This window comes from Micrasema longulum, unplaced genomic scaffold, assembly GCF_059751315.1.
Source record: "Micrasema longulum isolate JH-2025_06_02 unplaced genomic scaffold, ASM5975131v1 h1tg000066l, whole genome shotgun sequence".
NCBI lineage: Eukaryota > Metazoa > Arthropoda > Insecta > Trichoptera > Brachycentridae > Micrasema > Micrasema longulum.
Genome location: NW_028277273.1, coordinates 452888 through 474186, shown reverse-complemented (window position 1 = coordinate 474186; position 21299 = coordinate 452888). Strand labels below are relative to the sequence as shown.

The 21299-nt window shown below is 32.7% G+C and overlaps 1 protein-coding gene across 1 annotated transcript; it reads right to left on the bottom strand.

Annotated features, from left to right (window-relative positions):
• Positions 1-375: 375 nt before the first annotated feature.
• Positions 376-18389, bottom strand: LOC148285082 (uncharacterized). Its single transcript, XM_088230873.1, has 3 exons — positions 18217-18389; positions 10404-10624; positions 376-1821 (listed from the first exon to the last, which is right to left on the bottom strand). The coding sequence occupies exons 1-3, from the start codon at positions 18278-18280 to the stop codon at positions 1663-1665; spliced, it is 444 nt and encodes a 147-aa protein (XP_088086999.1). The 5' UTR covers positions 18281-18389; the 3' UTR covers positions 376-1662.
• Positions 18390-21299: the final 2910 nt, after the last annotated feature.

Here is a 21299-nt window from a genome sequence, read left to right as displayed (position 1 = left end):
CATAAAGTACTATAAAATATGGTACTTGATGGCTTTTCATCAAACAGTAATAATTATCTTTGTCGATATATATTTTTTTTTCTTCGACAGTAATCAATTGAGTACCTACCTTCATTATTATTTGTGTTAGATTCAGTTTTTCTGCTGACGTTTCTTGCTAGAACTGCGGCTTGTTAAAAACTAAACTTTGTTTTTGTTCTAAATTAAATGTGGTCAAAACTAAAAACGCAGTTTCTTTATTAGAGTAATTGTGATAAACAAAACCAGGTCATAAATTTACAAAAATCAACTGATGTAAGAATCGAAGGAAGTAGGATGTTCAAACATAGGCAGAATGGTGAGTGTTACGCAGTGAGTAATGAAATAATTACACAATTGAGCAATCCACATATAATTATATATCTATTTTTGATTTACACCAACTCGATTTCAACATAAAAGTTGCATAAAAAAGTAAACTAACATCTATTTAAAGGCGATATGTGCGTTCTTGATGTTATAACTAATCAATTAAAAATACTTCTTGTCGTGTTTTTATTTAAAAATAATAAAATAGTTACAGAGTGAAAAAAAAACTCTTTTTAAAGGCTATCAGTGAGAACATTGAACAAAATTACGGAAAGAAAAATTAATTTTATTTACATTTTCACATACTGTATACTTTCATTAATAATAAACATATCAAAACAAGATTGAACAATATTTACATTTTTTCGTTATATTTTATTTTACAAATAATCGAATTTTGTTCTGAATATTTTTATATGTGAACTTAATCTAAAAATGGATCATTGATGTTTTGTATAAGCATTGTGATTTAAATTGAAAATAAAATATAATTTAAAACAAAACTTAACAAAATATTATAAATAATAATATAATTCGTACAATGAAAGGGTGTCAGTGCGAAATAATATAACATCTGCAAAATCAAATTAGCAAAAAAACCAAGGTATTGAAAACATTACTTTTCAAATTCGAGTGTAAGTTTTCATAGCAAATTTATGATCCCTCATGTAAAATGTTATTATTTGTGTAGATTTACTTAAATTAAAACACCACATTAAAATATGATAAAATATACGTAAATAAAATACCTAATATTTTATATAGTGTTGTTTAATTTTCGTATGCTTCAGCCCATCATTTATAACGAGTTGTTTAATTTTCTATAATTCAACGTGTTTCAAATTATTTTTGATATTTAAAGGTCTGCTTACATCCATAAAAAATGACTCGTGTATCATCCTAAGTGAAATTATATTTTCTAAAGGTTTTCTTCTCTAAAATGCGAAAAAAATGAACACATTTTAAATATCCACGACGTCATCATCCGCAAATTAGTTCGCTAATCATAATGGCCATAGAAGAAAAAAATCCACAGAGTTCGTAGAAAAATTGGTGACGCTGAGTGACGTTAAAATGAAAGCTGATCGCGGAGTTTTGAAATACACTAATTCTTTAAAAATTCAGCGGGGCGTCAAAATAACACGATTTTAAAATGTTTTGGCAGAGTTAAACAGAAAAGAAATATTAAAACAAAATAACACCTCATTGCAAATTGACCAAAGAACATAAACATATGTAATCAGCGTCTCTACTTGGTGGATCGTGGATTTTCCGAAGTAAAATGCGTAATGGTTGCGTTTGACTAGATTCCTCCTAACATGACCGCAGGGAGAGCGCAGTATAGAGCACTGCCAGAATGCTTCCTACGGCAGCGAGAGTTGGGGCAGTTCTAGGCGCAGAGTTGCAGTAGTCGTCAGTACATGAACATACTTCTTGTCTTCCTCCGAAGCCTGAACGTTGGTAGCACTTGCCCTAAAAAAGAAAAACAAACTTTTTACGTTTGGAACGAGAAAAAACATTTTACCCTCAATGTCGACAGATATCTCAACAAAGAAAGGGGAACTCTTATGGAATATAGAAGTCTAGGCATTTACTCAACACAAATTTGGACATATTTACTGATATGCGTTTTAATCGTATGTTAAAATTATCACAAATTGACTATTTTTTCAGAACTTTTTTTTTTCTTTCTGAAAATAGCGTATGAAGTTTTCTTAAAAAAATACGTTCGGATTAAATATCCTATGTGGCATTTCCAAAACTCAAACTAATTTTTAAATTCTAACACCGAAAATTGTTTTTTTCAATAAGGCATCGTGAAAACGCAAATATTTGTATACATTCAATACTTATTATTTCGGATTATTTTTTAAAACTGTCATGATGTGTTCAGGTGAAAAATCTATGGGCGGGGGGAACAACCACATATCCATTTTTTTTATTTGCTCATCTTGTAGTATGCACCTATGTTCACACGTGTTCCAAAACACAAAAGTCAAATAACGTTATTAAGGATAGTATTATCAATGTGATTTATCACACCAAATAAATTTATTAGTTATCGGCTAAAATAAAAGTTTTCTCGAAGAATAACCTTTTCTAACTTTATGTCTTAAACGACGTTACATTGAAGAGTGATCACATGACTATGTATTCCTGATTATTAGCAATAATCCAATTCCTATAAGTATGGAGAAAAAAAGGATATTCTTTCAATGTTAGATTTGATTCCTGTAATGTCCCGAGACACAAAAAGCTGTCTCTTGTAAAGTAAGGCATTTTGACTTATGTGGTTGTTCCCCCCATAGAAATAATATAGTCACTCGAAAACAACTCTACATCTCTGTTTTAATCAATGATTTTTTCTAATAACACCAATGAAAACAGAATTACACATATTATTATCATCCTCCAATCAACATCTCTGCTATAAAAAATGATATTTTGAAAATTGAGAAAATCCTTAGTGTCTCGGACTAGCATCCCTTTCACAAACCCCTAAATTTTCATCTCAATGTTTTTTTTTTATTAAAAAAAAAAGGATTTAAAAAAAAAGGATTTAAAAAAAAAATTCCTCTGAAGTTTCGCGGTATGGCCTTGAAAAATCGTGTATAAACAATGTCTGAATATTTTGCTGTCTTTTATTTCAATACCAAGTAATAATTTATGTAATGAGTTATGCGTCTATTTGATTCTGTCGATACAAAATTCGCATTTGTTGTTTTTTTATTTAATATATGTATATGTACTTTTTATTTCCATATTTTCTTTCATTTCTTCACACCTAAGATTCTTCCCAGACGTCTATTCTCAAAACTTAGTATTTTGCTTTAGCCCCTAGTGAGGTGGCACGATTCGCTTCCGTAGAGGAGAATAGGTGTTGTGCAGGCGTAATACAGGCGGCATTTGGTTTTCACCGAGTAAATATTCAATCCGATTGGTGTACCAATTCAGTGCTCCTTGCACCATCAGGTGAGGAAAGGGAAAGGGAATGATGATGATGACGATGAAATATCCGATCTCCAGACAGCCTTCATACTGTTGAATGCGGCGCCTGCTATTCCTTCCCGCACTTCCAGCTATTTTCGAACACTGCCATTTTCCGGAAGAAATAAGACACCGGACGCAGCAAACCCCAATGACACATGTCATCAGGCGGAGGCGATACGGTTATCTGAGCCATTTACTTTGAAACAGATTCTCGATCTCCAAGGCGTCCGCTGCTGACTGCTCGTCCGCAGTTCATGTCAGAAATACGGGAAGCGAACCTGACTTGCAAGGATGCACAGAAGCTGGCAACCGACAGAGTTGCCTGGGGGCTCAGAACTTAGACACCATATTATGCTCCAACTAAAAAGCCGACATTATTATTTTTCTTTATATGGGATTCGTCGAATCTTTTATAATCGTCAATAAAATTATAACTATAAAATATAAATCAATAATTACTTAATTAAACCCATCAAACGAATAAATTTAAATCAACAAAATTTAAATAAAAAACTAAAATCAATAATCACGAATCTAATGCCAAGCTGTCTTGTCCTGCACATATAGTTACTCTTTCCAAACCGGCTGTGCTTGACAAAATCTTTGTTTTTTTTTTTGGCAAAGCCTGAAATTCAAGAGGTACCTTATTGTTAAATCGTATGCAGTTTGAGGCAAAATAAAAAAAAATTGCAGTCTAGTAGTGGGCTCAACTAAGATATCTTTATTTCTAGTGTTGAATCTATTATCTCTGTTTCTTCTAAACTCAATAATATTTTTATGTACATACATCAAGTTTTCATAGATATATTGACATGTGACTGTCAACATATTGTTTTTTTTAAAACATATTTCTTCTCGGGGACTCATTGTGAATTGCTCGAACAGCTCTCTTCTGCAGCACAAAAACAGAATCAACATCTGCAGCACTTCCCCACAGCAGTATACAGTAAGACATAACGCTGTGGAAATAACTGAAATATACCAATCTAGCTGTTTCTACATTAATAAGATGTCGAACCTTTTTAAAAACCTAGGCTGCAGAACTAAGTCTGTTCGATAAATTAGCTATCTATGGATCCCATTGAACGTGAAGTTATGATGATGCGTATATAGTTAAGAACGACAGTCAATTATAATTAGGTCCATGATGTGTAATTTATCAACTAGATATCGCCTTAAATATTAATAACATAATTTAGAAACATCTCGACAGTAAACTATCCAAAGTGGAGCAGGGTTCGAGGTCACTTTGGTACCAACTTCTCAATGGATCGGCGGAAATTGTATTTTCTCATTGAGGTTTTACAAATCAATTTAGAGGATGTGTGACGTAGGCGGTGTGGGCTCAACATTTTTAACAATCGCGAGAGATCTTTTTTATTCTTTTATATAAAGGAGACTGAATTCAAAGCAAAATTAAAAAGTACAGTTACGTCAATAGAGAGGACATTATTTTATTATAAAAACCAATAATTATATTGACATATTACAACAGAGATAAATAACACTTTCGAAAAAGGAATATGTAAGTCCAGGCATCTACATTGCTTATGATCTGTCATTGGCTGGTTTAAGTGGCCACTTTACACACTGTGACATTCACCATTCTGCCTATATTTGAACATCTATATTCCTTCAATTCTTCCATCAGTTGGCAACGCCTGAAAATATTTTTCGATTTGTATACTTCTTCTTAGACCAGGTGGAATTATCCACGGTGGTTTGAATTTGTCCAAATTAAAAAATATTTTCTGGCTTTTCAGTCTTAAGATGAAATAATTCAATCCTACGAATTTCACCCGTATCAATAAAGGTTTCAGCTATTTAACTTCACAAGCATCAACAGACGGAAGAATTGAAGGAATACTGATGTTTAAATACAAGCAGAATGGTGAATGTTACACATTGGGTAAAGCGGCTCTTTAAACCAGCCAATGACAGGTCTTAAGTCCTATAAATGCCTAGATTTATGTATTCTCTTCTCAAAAGTGTTTTACATCTCTGTTGTAACATGTTAATATTAACAACTCCCTAGTGGGTTGAATCTAGTTTTTGTCTACAAAAATTTGGACAAACTCAAAACATTGTTAATTACATTGATACACTCGTATATGTATAAACTAGATGTGGCACTAAGCACCCCACTTGTGTACAATTCAACATAGGTTCCGGAGCCTATCTTGTATTTGGTGGGAAATTGTGTTTTTCCCTATATACTCGTGCGCTTAGCAAATGTGTAACAGTGCAAAGGGGCGCGACGTACAGCTTTGAATTCAGAGTAAGCGGCATAAACAGTTAGTCCTTTTTTACTGTAACTTTTATAATATCCGATTTTGAAATAGAGCAATCTCTTAATCTGTCTTCATTGAAGAGACGTAGAACTGAGATGGGCCTTATATGCATTTTAAAATACTTAATGCTATAAGTGATGTCCCATCTCTGTTGCAGTCAATTTCTTTTCATTTTCACAACCGTGTCACCGGAAGTCAAAATCTGCTATTTATTAAATCTTCTAAGAGCAGCTTTTGTTTTTATGCCTCAATGTCCAGAATGTGTAGATTAGTCAATTCATCACACGACTTGGAATTCTTTGGGATAAATCTTCCCGCTTTTCGTAGATCTCTTCGCGGCTAAAACAATGTGGGCTGAAGTTGGATTGGCATGGTTTAGCTCGAAGTCTTATGTCTTTTGTTTTTATGAATATATTGTATACCATTATTGTATTGCCCTTGTTTGTCTTTGATACATAGTTTTATTTTCTTTTCGTTCAGATTCTTGTATTTATATTTCTTTATGTAACCGTTGTAATTGGCTTAGGCCTTATATAGGTATATAATAATTTAAAATATAATAAATAACGATTATTTTTAGAACACGGTTTCGAATTTGCGATATATGAAGCGTCTCTCTATTAAATTATACCTCAAAGTATGATTATAATTTAAAAAAACATGAATGATGAAATTGATTTTTAAAAAGTCATTCCTCGTTCTTTTATAATACGTAATAAACGTATTTTTACGAAAAAATAGCGGACCCGTCAGACGTTGTCCTGCCCGAAAGTTGGCTTCCCTGCTATTACCTCGGAAAAAGACTTTTCATTGATAAGTAGGTACCTAACTAAACTACTTGTTTGTGATTAAATTCCAAAACTTAAAATTGATAATATTAAAATATTTCATTTAAGTAGGTACCTAGGTATTTGTTTATGGTTGAATTCCAAAACATCATTATATATATATATATATTTTAAATATGACATTCTTTTTGCAAACGTCAAACTCCGGTCTTCTCGCCAACAGAGGTGTGTACTTTTATGGAATACGATTTTTTTAAATGTATTGAATTCAATATTATTTTAGCGTTACCAAAAATCCAATAAAAAGAAACAAATGTGTAGAAATTATAAGAAATTTAAGAAAATAATCTGATTGAGATCCACAAAAAACAAATACTGTTTGTAAACATTCAAAAACAAACTTTTTTTATACACAAAAAAACAACATCTTTCCATTTTTTTTGCAAATGCATTCTCCTCGAATGCAACACTGGTAGATCGATGAATTAAACATTTATGCTTCTAACTTCTTTTTTACATATTCGATTGAAGATTTTAATATCTATTAACACGCACAGGGCAAAGATCTATGTTTCTCTGAAAACCGAACGTAAATCGGTTAAGCCGTTTAGGAGGAGTACGGTGACATCACACGTACAGAGGAATTATATATATAAAGAAGATAATACCTATAAATCTCGTGCACCTAAGTAGTTACCTACGTTTTAAGACGAAATAATATAAAAACGACAGAAAACTTTAAAGTACAAATATTTTCAATAGATGAATTTCTGAAATGTTTGCGTTGGAAAGCTTTATTTTCATAGTACCATTTTTAGTTTTAAGACGTGTAACCTAATGTTATAATCCGATAAAAAAAATCGTTATAAACGAAGTCTAATTTCGAATTAAAGCAGGTATTCGAATCTCAAAATGAAACGCACGTTAGATCTGTTCAATAAATACATTTGTGTTTTTTGTATTCTCATTTGTGCAAATTCACTGAATGAATCAAACGATACGCCTCATTTGGTTTCAAAAAGCTAATTGGTTCCTGCCCTCTGAAACTAATTTTATAATGGTCTGTCAATGTGATCGAATCTCTTTCATTTTTGAGATCACGCGAGTATAGTGTCCTGAATAAAATATTAACATTGCAGTGCGAATTTATAGGTTATTGCATCAACACGTAAGTGAATCGATCATGTTTAAAATGCACACAAGTAATTGCATTGATTTCTATAACTTGCACTAATAGCCTTTCAACTGTACTATATATTGTTATCTGTCTCACAAAGGGCACAACGGAAACATACTCGTGAGTTATATACCCAACATAAGGACACAATATAAATAGGTATTGCTCGTATAATATTATGTAATCAAATAAAATTATTCAGCATCTAGGCGTCGTGCGTTTATGAAGCGTTATTGGACCAATATGTTTAGTTTTAAATAAATAATTTTGAATCACAGATTGAGACTTTAATCAAGGCTGTTTGTTAGATCAATAATGTTTTAAATCTTAAATAATTGCGTATAATTTTTACAAAAATAACACAAACTTTATATGTTTTTTAAGTCGATTTATTTCTTTGTCGTATCTTTGACATGTTTACCATTGGTTTTTCCCTCAATTATGATTAATATACATGCTATATTTCATAGGATAATTTTTATTTTCTACTTAAGTACCTTGAATTATATAACTATATAAGGACATTCAATCCATCTAATCTTCACATTCGTTTGAAAATGCCCTAACAAGGCTAAACAATTGTCACGAAATTTTTGTTTTGATATTTTTTATATTTGTAAAAATAAAATAAAGTGTTCAGTAGACTCAAATCAGTGTTTGATTTCTAATATTGTAAGTTTATACAATTTACAGTTAAACTTTTTTTTTATCCATCAAAAATGAATAAGGTAGAAGCGTTCAAAAGAAACATTTTAAAAATAAATAAAAACCCTCTTAACCGCGAGACCGGCCCGTCGGCGAGTTTTTATTTTTTAACGGAGATACTGTTTTCACACCACAGCAAAAATCCACCATGCCCGATAAAATGTCATGAATTTACTTTTATCTTATTTTAATTAATTAAAAATAATGTTATTTATTGATTGGCAGGTAAACGCACTAACCGTTAGGCTGACTAATCTCCACTCGATTCCCTTTAGCAAAATTTTCACCCGCGAATAGAAACTAAAAAAATAAAATTATAAATGAATATCCACCCACCCTAATTTAATGGGCCGGGTGGGTCGGGAGGACACTTGTGAAAAGGGCTATAGGCATAATCTCTCTTCGATCCGTGCCTCATGTCTGAGGATGGTGATCACGCCCGACTCCAGGCATGGCTCGTCTGTGGACAGTCCCTCCACTCGGAACGACATTGAATCACACAAATCTTCACCAGACGACTCAGCACTTTTGGCAATACCAACACGTCGCCGTATTTCACCTGCACACGCACCACGTTCGCTGATGAGGTATAATAACCAGTTACGTTTACTCAGAAATAAATTGAAATATTACAAAAAACTAAACAATGTGTAAATTTACAAAAAAAAAAAAATTACAATAAAAAACAGTATAAATGTAAATATACATATAGTGGATAAAAAAGAAAAGATAATACAAGGCATTATTGCATATCATCCATTCGTTTTTTTTTCTTCGATATGATATCAATCATCATCATAAGCTCGCAGCCCTGGGCGGGCCTTGGCTAAATCCAGGAGTCTCCTCCACTCTTGCCGACCTGCTGCTCTTCCTCTCCAGTTTTCACTTCGAACATTGTCACATCTGCGCTGATGCAGTCCATCCATCGCATTTTGGGCCTTCCTGGTCTTCGTCATCCTTGTGGCACAGAGAGAGTTGGGCGTTTTATGGGGTTTCCGTCGTCCATTCTAATCATATGGCCAGCCCACCTCGAGCGTCCCACCTTGATGGAGTTGATTACATCGGGCGCTCGGAAGATATCGTATAGCTCTCTATTGTAGCGACGACGCCAATGGTTGTTGTCGACAGGGCCATAGATAACTCTAAGGATTCTTCTTTCGAAAGCCGCAATGGTACCCTCAACATACTTTGTCATAACCCAGGTTTCGGAGGCATATGTCAGGTTGTCAGGATTGGTTTAATCTGAGTTTTATATGATATCTTTGCGTTGTTTTATTCGTGTACAGGTATTTCATTGAAAATTTAAAAATTATTTTTTCTAATGGCCATAACTCAGAACCCCAAAAATATTCAACATTGATTCGTTCACGAATAATGTGTTTTTCTTCAATCCAAAATCAAGAATTTGCAGATTTTATAACAGTTTTGAAAGTACAATGAGGAACTTCAGCCCTACGCGAAATTGGCTACAATAAATGTTTTCTTGCGCGCGGTAAAATTAAATTGTACGGCAGTTTCCCAAAAATGTACCAAAAAAAAAACGGATTACCTTGAATGATGTCACTGGCTCATATGAATCAACCAATAATAGGAAAGTTATGGAATATTTCCAGCTTTCTTGCCGTGAATGAACCAATGGGCAGAACTGATAGAGAATAAGCGGAAGAGAACCTTTGACATCACACGCGGAGTTATTTCAGAAATACGAAACTTAAAAAAATCGTAGCGTTGATAATAACAATAGGTATATAAAAAAATAATTTTTTGCTTTGTTTAGTAGTCTATTAAAAAATTAAAAAATAATTAAAAAAACCGCTGAGCTTCCTCATTGACATTTTTGACCGCTTTTGTTTTTTTTGCAGATTTTTTAGGTTTCTAAACAATCTGCTGTCGAAAATTACCCTACACAAGATGCGTTTTTACATTAATCAATTATTTTTTTAAATAATTTCATTCTAATAAATTTACCGACTACTTTTAATTTTATTGGTTGGTTGGAAGAAATTGCCATTCGGCAGCAAACTCGTCAATGTACAAAATATGTGTACGAGAAGTCTAGTAAATTAATAAATATAAAATGATGGTACGAATAATCACAGTTACCTTGTAATTGGACTCGTCCCAGCCGCACCCCCTAATGACTCTGCTATCCGGGGGCATTCCGTTGACCTCGAACTCTATGACTTGAGTAATTTTCCTGCACATGGTGTAGGCTGTCCCCTTGTCGAGAGACGAGCAGTCCTTCTTCAGGGCTTCCGGAAGCTTCTCCCCCGCGCAGCGGGAGTCGTTGTGACTATTGCACTCGTAGCACTGCAGACCGCCAACTGCAACCGGTGACAAAAATCAGCCTTAAACTAAATTTTATTTGTACTTATTGGTGACTTTTCACTAATCAGTATTTTGCGCATGTCACCAAGAGAAAACATTGACAAAGATCGTGTTAAAGACGTGCTATAATGTACATATTATGTTTTATGCATCTCGGTAACTTTAACTTCATTATCATGACCATCATCCCCTTATCCGTATCTAATGGTGCATAGGCCATTGCACTGGTATATCGCAGCGTATCTTGATGATTTTTGTTACTCGAAGATACGACGATCAGTTTTACGTTTCAGGTCCCAGTCCAAGGACTATAAAATATTGTAAAAACTACTTTGTAAATAGTCAACCATGTCAGGATCGAATCCGAAACCTCATGCATGATAGACAAACGCGGTGAGAATTTGACCACGAGGCGGACACTAGGCGAAACATTGTTTTTTTTTGGTGCGAACCTCGGCACCTTACCAAAGCTCAAAACACCAAACTTCTGAGTTTTGAGAGTAAGTGCTTAAGAAGAATATTCGGAATAAGGTGATTCGATTTCATAACTAACATTGAAGTCCGACAACGGACGCAGCAGCCTCCAAAGCAGCGTCTTGTGGATGCGGCGGTGAGCCTGGTTTGGACACGGGCTAAACCCAATTTAACTCTTATTTGCCCTTGATGGCTCCCGTCGTCCAGAAAGGCCATCAATGACGGTATTTCGACTTTATTCGACGGAACTAAGGGACGCGGCTTTGACGCGTGAGGAGGCGGAGAGTACTGGCCGGCGATAGCGTCTCCCGAAGGCGTCTGATGATGTCCACACGCTCCCCTTAGGAGCGGATGTGGAACAGAAGAAGAATGGGCCTTACCTTGTATTTTTATTATAAATATTAAAATTTAATATTGAAATAAATAAATAAAATATTAACTGGCACGCGGATACAAAGTATTGTGTACTGTTATATCGACAAATTGATATCGGTACCTAGACCCTACTTACTCGTACCTCTTAACGTCTGATTGGAATACGGTACGGATCCTGGCACCACGGTTCTCGCGTGCTTCAAACGTGAATCGTTATATCATGCACGTAGTATGTAAAAACATTTTAATACATTGCACCCCCAGAAGTAAACTGCGCAGGAGAGTAAAAATTTAAATAAATATATATTAATGTTTTATGAACTTGCTCGTTTGACTATAACAGAATGAAAAAAGACACTATAGAATCATATTTACTGCAGCGTTCTTCTCGATATTTTACTCAAATGATTTCAAAGAATACTGAAGTTTATGATATATCCTACTCAAAAAATCATAGAACTGCATTCGTAACTCAAAACAGTCAAATTTAGATTCACGACAGTGTACTTCTCGGGGTGTGATATATGTATGCATGTAGGCTTGTTGTAGGATAAAAGCTTTTCTCTAAGTGCAATGCAATACTATTGCGTAATTATGGGAAAAAACAGCATATGGTAACCATGACATTATCACTTCGAGATGCTTTACAATTACATCACATAACTGTTTATAAAGTAAAACCAAATTTGCTGAGTGAAAAATTAAATTACGCGCAATATCCACTTCATCTTAGAACAGGCTGAGCCATGTTAGATGGAGACTATCCTAAACAGAGAACACTCCGTTTTCATTTTCTATTCACTAGTTTTATATAGATTCCCTGTTACTAAATATGTATACTTATTTTATGCAATAAATTTATAAAATAAAATATTTTTTTTTTTTTTACGTGTTCAATTACGTGTTAACAACGAAGATACTTGAAACCTTTTTACAATTTTTTCATTTTTTTCATTTAATTCGATTTTACTTTATATATGATTGAATATAACTTTGTTAACTTCCCATTGTAATCAAAATAAAATTTGTGTGGAGCGCAAGTATTATTTTATGTTTTTATACAAGGTGGTGCAAAAGTAATCACCCTATCGAAAGATGCCATAATTTTTGCAAATGGCGGCAAATGTCAGTTTTGCTTTGACATTTGTGAAGTAAACAGATACAAAATACATGTCAACAAGACATGAAGCGCTATGCTTCTCAAGAACGAAGAAACGAGATTTAGGATGGCTCGGAAAGGGTCGAAAGATTTAAGTACCAATGAATGCGACGGAAAACGGCAGCTTTCATTAAAAGCTGTATAGCAGGCGCCACCTCCAACAGTACAAACGCTGTCTGGAGACTGATATTTACTCAGCAAAAACCAAATCCCGCCTACGAACGTCAGTGTCGGAATAAGATCCGTTGGAAGATTATCCCTATTTGAATAGTCAATTATAGTAATTATATATCTAGGTCATACGCGGTTTACATGAGATTTATTTTTTACAGAGTTTTCAAAGCGAATAATAATTTATAATCAATATCCTCAGAGATTTAATGGCACGTATTCGTTCGGAGGCTGTCGGCGGGGGAAAAGAGAGCGATTTATCTTCAGTTATTTGTTTTATTAAGTTTTAAAAGCGCCTCCATTTTGTCTTCCATTTCGTGCGATGTTCAGGCCCATGACCACCCTTCTAGCAGATAACGATATAGCTAGGCTGCATGTGACTATAGTCAGTTACACCTGCATAACACCTATTTTCCTATACGGAAGGGAAACGTGGCATCTCACTAGTATTAATATAAACAAGTATTTGCATAATAATAATTTATTACTAGGTGCGCAATTAAGTTTCCGTGTTTTTTTTTAAATTTAATTTATTATGGCTTTTACCATTCTCGGTAATATTAGGCAGAAACATACAATATATACACATCTTGAATGAAAGCAAAACCATATTACAAAGCAGAAAAATCAGATACACCTAAACAACTTTAAAATACATAGAACATCATAGATCTTAAAATTAAAATAACAAAAATTGGAAATAAAATAAAAATCTCTATTTGCATTTAAAAAAAAACGCCCAAAATCTTGATAGTACATATTTTACAAAAAAAATATATAATGGAAACTTATTTGACATAGGTAAATTAAAGATAAAGATAATTTATGAAAACCTGTTTATATTTACATATTAAGCGCTTAAATATTCCAAAACAACAATTATTATTTGATGGATTAAATTTTACAGTTATGTAGCAATGAATGAATAAATACAATTTTAAAGGGTGTTACAGAACCGTTTTTTTTTTATCAAAAAACATTTGCAAATTTTAAGAGAAATACAAAAATTTGTTTATTCAAAGTATCGCCCCTCACTAGCTATCTTAATCTGGCGAAACGTGAATACCGTGACACTCTCATGTTCAATTTATTATCTTCAAATTGTTACAATAATTTTAGTTCGATACGATCCCAGATACGTAAGTTTAGTCTAAATTTGAAATATCCCAGATACGTAAGTTAAGTCTAAATTTGAAATATCGTAATCTGCCGGTCTAAAAGTAATTATATTTTAGTTACATAAAACTTTAAGTATATTACAGAAATACCTTTAACAATTACTGTTTTTATCTAACTTATGTTTTATTATTGCGCGATTAAAAAAAAACATTCGTTTTAGAACGGCAAAATCGTATGATTTCCTCATTTTGCGTGCGTCTAACTAGACTACAGCTTTAATTCTTTCAATAAACGGATTTTAAATACTTCTTCGAAAAATTTATAATGCAGATGTTGTTCGTGGCTTTGATTTTAGGCAGCTATTTTGCTCTCCTGTAATGTAGTCATTGATTTGCGCACTGTTAGAACTTCACTGGCGATATCCTTTTTGTATTGTTTTATTCCAAATATAACACATATTATGTATTATTTTTGGAATAATTGTTTTGGAATTTTATTGTTTTAAAGAAATATTTGCGTTTTTATGATTTACCCGAATGTTTCAATTTTGGGGCCATTTTCAACGAGTAGTAAATAACTCATCATTATAAAATGAGAATCGGGTTGGGGTAGAGTGGGGATCGAGCCGCTGATCTCTGATCCGTGAGTCCTCGACCCCATTTTTTGTGTTAAAGAACAGTGTTATGTTTGATATATATATGTTTATGTTTATAAAAGGAATTCGAGCCATATACACCAATAAAATAAATACATTATAAATATAAATTAGTATTATTGTTACGTTTGGTGTTTGATTAGGTCCGTCGCGTCGGCGCGGCGCGGCGTCGGCGTCGTTGCGCGTCGTCCCCTCGTCCGCGTCCGTCCCCTGTGGATATTCTCGGGATAGCAGTTAGTAGAAAGTAGAAAAATAATAATGAGTTTATGACGTCTAGCAGCCAAATAAAATGTTTTTATTACAAAATTTATCTAACCAAACACGTCATGAATGTGTGCACAAAACATAGACTATCGAATAACGTATTATCATCGTATTATTCCTTCTGGTTCTTAGTTTGTTTAGAACTTAAGCCCGTACAAATGTCAAGTGGTTTCGTTCTTATCAGCGCATAAACTTTCAGTTTCTCTCATTTCTTTGTAATATTCTTCACAACCCTTGCGCTCCATAATACGTTGCTGAGACTTTCATTTATCTTACTGATCATGGTCTTTCGCTTCTTCTAGGAGAGAACACTTTCCATTCCTGAACATTACACATCATTTTTCAGTAATTCGTATTTTGTTCAAGACTTTAGAATGAGCTACGAGTACCTCTTCGTATAAAAAATGCGCCTTCTCTGGCCAGCTTCAAAAAATTCCTGAAACATTAGTATATATCCTTAGAACCCAACCTCCCTTCATTTTATTATTTAAAAAAAAACCTTTTCTTTTCTTGGTTCCTCTTTTTCTCTTCTTTCGAACTCATTACTTGATTCTACATTCCGCATTCTTTTATATGTTTTACATTATGTACCTTTATTTTAATTAATATTTATTTATTTATGCTTTATTTAGTTAGTTCATATCATCTTAAGAACTAATATAAACTTTTAACAATATAATTTTTTTTTCATCGAAATTTCTCAATAACATATTTTTTCAAATTAATTTTAAATATTTCGATCTTTTCTATTTCCTTTATTTCTCCTGGTTACTTATTGTACAGCTTTAATACCTTGTACGATGAGTTTTGAGATTCTGTTTTTCTCCTCATTGGTAATCTTATTTTTTTTAGTGTATGACATTGTTGGTTAAATTTTATGATTGTTTTTATTTTATTTATCCCCTTAATTATTTTATGTATAAAAATTGCAACATTATATGTAATTTGTTGCTTTACTGTGAGCAAGCCAATTTCTTTGTGCATTCTTTCTACATTAAAATTTATATTTCTTTTGAGTATAAGCCTCATCCATATGTGCAAGCCGTATCCCCTTCATTAAAAAATCAATTGTTTTGAATTCATTTGGTTTTTTCATGTATGTATCTTGATATGTGTTTTGGTTTTAAGTACAAATTGTTGACTAACTCTTCTGTTAACCAGTTTGTTTTTTGGTCGGCTGGAAGATATTACTTTCGGCAGTAAGTCCGCCAAAGTACTTATTCTTTGTACTTAAAGATTTGAATTAATAATTGACATAAAAATTTACTCATTGAATTGAAGATAACTCCCAAACCCCAATGCCGGGTAACAGTAGTTTAAGAAATCGGGCTGTGGTTCTGTAGTACTGTCGCAAACTCACGAATCAGAAGCTCGAACCCGCTCGACTACATACAACATGGTTTCCATTTTCTTGCACAGTTTTATACGTCGTTTGAAAGTAGCTTCAACATCATTTGAGTAAGTCATATAAACGTGGACGTCATCACCATTTCCGTATTCGCACCCAGTGGTGGCACAGAGCACTGCATAAGTACTTCAATTGCAGGGTATGTGGGGAGGAGTGCCTATGAATGGGACATATTTTTATTTAATATCTCTAAATTTTCTCTTTAAATGAAACCACTAAAAGTACACGCGGTTTTTCTTTATTCAATATTTAACAAATATGCAGTTTATTGTTTCAAATAATTTAAACTTTATTACCTACAAAAAATCCATTTGAAAAAAAAGTTTAAATATGTTCCATTCATAAAAACTTTCTTGTGAATGGGACATTAGTACACCTTGAATAGGAATATATTAAAATACATGATTGGTTGAAAAAACTAAACTGACTAAAAAATATAAGTAAGTAATACTTTCATTTTTTCTAAAATTATAATATTGTTTCAGTGGAAACATTTTCTATATAGAGATAAAAATAAAACTTACAACTTTAAAAAAATATATTTAACAAAACAATCGAATAGATTTTTATGAATAAAAATATATGATTTTTTAAAATAAATTATTGAATTTTATTTTCTATTTAAAGTTGATCTGGTTATATATAATATCTATCCCTGTTTATCTCATTACGTTTTTTCAGGTTTTCTGTTTTATGCATACGATTTATTTTGTTAATACTCTTTCAATGCTACCCACAATGGTTGATGGCAGGTATTTATTTTAATGATTTACTAAATTTGTATTTATTTGATTTGATTGAGCCTGTCTCGTGATGTACTGGTTAGTGCATTTCCCTATAATGCCTGAGTTCTTGGGTTCGATCCGGAAACGTATATGTGAAATAAATATGGTTTTCACTGCAATATTTCATAGTGGCCTGAAGTGTAAAACAGATCATCTTACTTCAATGTACATTACAAATAACCGCTAAGATGATATGATCGGAGTACCAATGCAGTGCCCTGTGCACCGCTTAATTTAATAAGGGAATTATAACGATGATAACAAGTCATTAAAATATTAACAACATTCTATATATATTACATTATACGATGATTTAATGGCCAAAGATCTTTTGAACTTTATTATCTGTTAAAATAAAATATTTGTAATGCGTATTTCTCGGTCAATATACGTATAACCTACCTATTATTTATCGAAACAAATTATTTTTTGTGTGTTTTTAATACGAAAATCGTAATTCCATAAAATTTTCATACTCTCCGATAAAACATAACCTCTAATATAATTCAAATGTTACACGATCATATTTATCAATATATAATTATTATACTGTTGTAAATAAATCAATAATAATAATAATGTGACTTGTTTTCTAATAGACCTGTTTTGCCAATCATAGTAATTAATATACCAGTGATATCATTATAGTAATGAATGTTCTCATTTTGGTTTATATCACATCATTTACAGTTATTTTCATACAATACATCGAACTAAAATGAATGCACTGACTTAAAAAAAAAAAGAAATCTTGACCGTGGCCGTGTAAAAAAACCCTTTTCTGTTAAATATTTCCCGTATTGTATATTTTTAGAAACGAATTGTTAATAATTGAGGTACTGTACACTCAACCTAAATATATTACGGAATATTCCCGATACTTTTTTTATTCGGGCGACCAAATAGAAATTTGTGTAAAAAAAATATCGCTGATTTTCGGGATTAAATTTAAACGGAATGTTTAAGGTATTTTCCTGATTTCTAAACACATTGATTGTCATCACTTGCAGTCATAAAAATGCATTTAGGAATAAAAAATAAATGGTTTATGGGCTTGATGTAGCCATGCTCCAAATTTTGAATCACAAAACTCGGCTGAGATAAGCGCGACACCTTCTGGCGATAAAGCGGCTGTACAGCGGGAAAATGATGCAAGTTTATCTTGTTTTTTTCATTACCTTGTCTCTGCATGATGCACAACATTAGGGCTAAAGAGTAGCCCAAAATTCTGGAGGATCTCATGTCGGAGGATTGAGAAAAGGTGCGAGGAAGCGCGCGGTTCGCGAGAGACTAGAACCGTACTATTAGTGAAGGCGACGCGGACGATATGACGCTGTGCTATATTGAAATTACCTCAGCGAACGCGGAACAGATCGTGACATGTTCAAACGGAAAAGATATTCTCTTTGTGTATTGTAAATAAATTTCATACAGACATCTTAAGATGATGATGGACTATGATTGCTCCCATTGCTTCGTGAATTGCGTGGCTTTCCTTTCTTAAGATAATTTGTAAAGTTTTTCCAAATCGTGTTAATAAACAAGAAAGAAAACAAATTTGTAGAAGTATTTGTATGTTTTAATTGTTGATTTGATTTGATCATCCCTTAATGATACAAAATATACCCATATGCATCTATACATATTTCGAAATTACACATTTTAAAACCATTTTATCACGAATCTATTTAATTGAATTCGGGTCATGGTTTGTAATGTTTGGGTAACATATTAAATAATTTGGGGCCCAGAAACCGGAAATTTCTTTGCCCGAATTCAGAGTTTGTAGTAGACCCCATCGCCCATCCTTTAGTTTGACTTATGGTAGTGTGGGAGTGTTCCTTTTGGGATTTGGTAGAATAATTTGCTTTCACAAACATAATTATTCTAGATATCTATAATTGCCTTATATCTAATATATCGAATTTCTCGAACAACTTGACTCTGGAGTACCTGAAGGGCTTTTTTAATGAAATAGATTTTTGAGTAGATTCAAGAGGTTTTAATATTGATTTATAAGTGCCTCCCCATCCTATTATGCCAAAAGTTTTAATTGAGTTACAAAAAATATAATATAGTTGCTTGAGTTTAATTAGGAATAAGATATTACGTATCGACTTGAAGATATGGTTAATTAATAAATAATATTGTATGCAATGACCACGATTTTAATGTTGTACACTCTGACAATATAATAATGAAGATGTTCAGCGATTTTTTATTATTTTATTGTTATTTAATAAACTGAGCCAAAACAAATATTTTTATTTTTATGTATCGTATTATCAGCGCTATGATTTTTTTTAAAGTTTTGTATTTTTTTTAATAACTCCGCGTGTGACGTCTCAAGTTCTTTTCTTCTCAAGTTCTTCTTTCTCGATAAGTTCTGCTGATTGGTCAGTTGACTAACCGTAAACCGGCCATCTAACACAACTCTCTTATCATTGGTAATTCGGAATAACATATAACGTCGTTCAAAGTAGTTAATTTTTGAAGACAAATCAATATTGATTTTTAAAAAGCGAATCTATGTTTTATAGTGACTGTATTAAAATTAATTGATAAAATGTAGGTATTTAAATTCGTTTGTTTTTATAAAGAAACTAACAAATTTAGTAGACGTCGTGACATCAATATGGTCATGAGCCTTCCATACAATTTTCCAAATTCACAGTGAAAGAGGCAATTAAATTAGTAGAGTAAAATTTAAATAAAATCGCGGTTTTCTGAAATTATTTTTTTTAAAGTAACCCATTTTTACAAATATTTTTTTTGGTTTAAGCGAAACCGATAGGGCTCGGCCTTTAAAATGGTTTTCGGATATGTGGAAGGATAGTTTTCACAGATTTCATGACAAGATAAATTTGAAATTGCAACCGTAGGTTGAACAGTCACCCTCCCATAACGCGATTTCCATATAACGCGTTTTTCTTACAAGACAATATTCTAAGTGACTTGAAAAGTTAATCAATTGCGTTCATCTGTACGTTGTTCGATTGGGAAGTACAAGTGTAATTTGTGTACGATCAGTCAATTCCTCTAAACATTAGCAAACTAGAAAAATAAATTTTCCGCCCAATAAATGAAAAATAGTTCGGCCAATAATATATGAAGCGATGATTAATGTAAAGCATATAATATGACGTATTTAATATTTTATACAAGGATACAAAAAATGTTAACTCGCGCGAGGTAAAAATTAGAACATTAAATTGCACTGCACCGTTTCTTGAAAATGCACAAAAAAATAGTAACAACGAACTACTTTGAACGACGTCACTAGTTCATATGAATCAACCAATGATAAGAGAGCTGTGAAAGATATCCGGTTTGCTTACCGTCAACGGACCGATCGGCAGAACTGAATCTGACGTCACATGCGGAGTAATTTCAGAAACACAAAATTTGAAAAAAGCGTAGCGCTGATTATACGAGAAAATATTTTTGGCTTACTTATATAGCCTATTAACAAATTTAAAAAAATGAAAATACCACTGAACTTCCTCATTCTGAGTTTCCAAAAGCGCGGTTTTCATATAACTTACTTTCTTTATACTTACTCTCATACAAATACACATAAACACACCCTTTTGTTGTAACACAATTTAACAATATGTATGATTAATATTTCTGTCTTTAAACTGTATTTTTTTTATGTTACTATATCATTGTTGACTGTTTGTTTCTTTTAAATAAATAAATAACGTGTCAGCGATTTCTATATAATGCGATACGAATAATCTGATTGATATTAACTCGGGGTTTCTTATAGCACAGTTTCCATATAATGCGCTACGAATTAATCGCGTTATAGGAGGGTTGACTGTACTGACTTGATAATATGACTTATTTTATTTTTTTATTTTCTTTTATTTAGGAAACATACAGTACAGTTACATAGTTTTATATTTAACATAGTTAGACTTAACTCTAATGGACCATTGAAGTTTCCATCATCATCATCAGCCGTCTCTTGTCCAATGTTGAACATAGGCCTTCCCCTTTAGTCTCCATATTTCCCTATCCTTAGCCAACCGCATCCAACCACTTCCTGCAACTCGTCTTATGTCATCAGACCACCTTGTCTGAGGCCTGCCGACACTTCTTCTACCCGTTCTGGGTCGCCATATTATATAATAATTTTATGTAAGGTTATTAATTAAAGTACAAAAAAGAGAAGGAAAATAAACATAAATGGAAAATTGTGAAAAAATGAAGAAAATTTGTAAAAGTAATTAAAATAAAGAATGAAAAACATGCG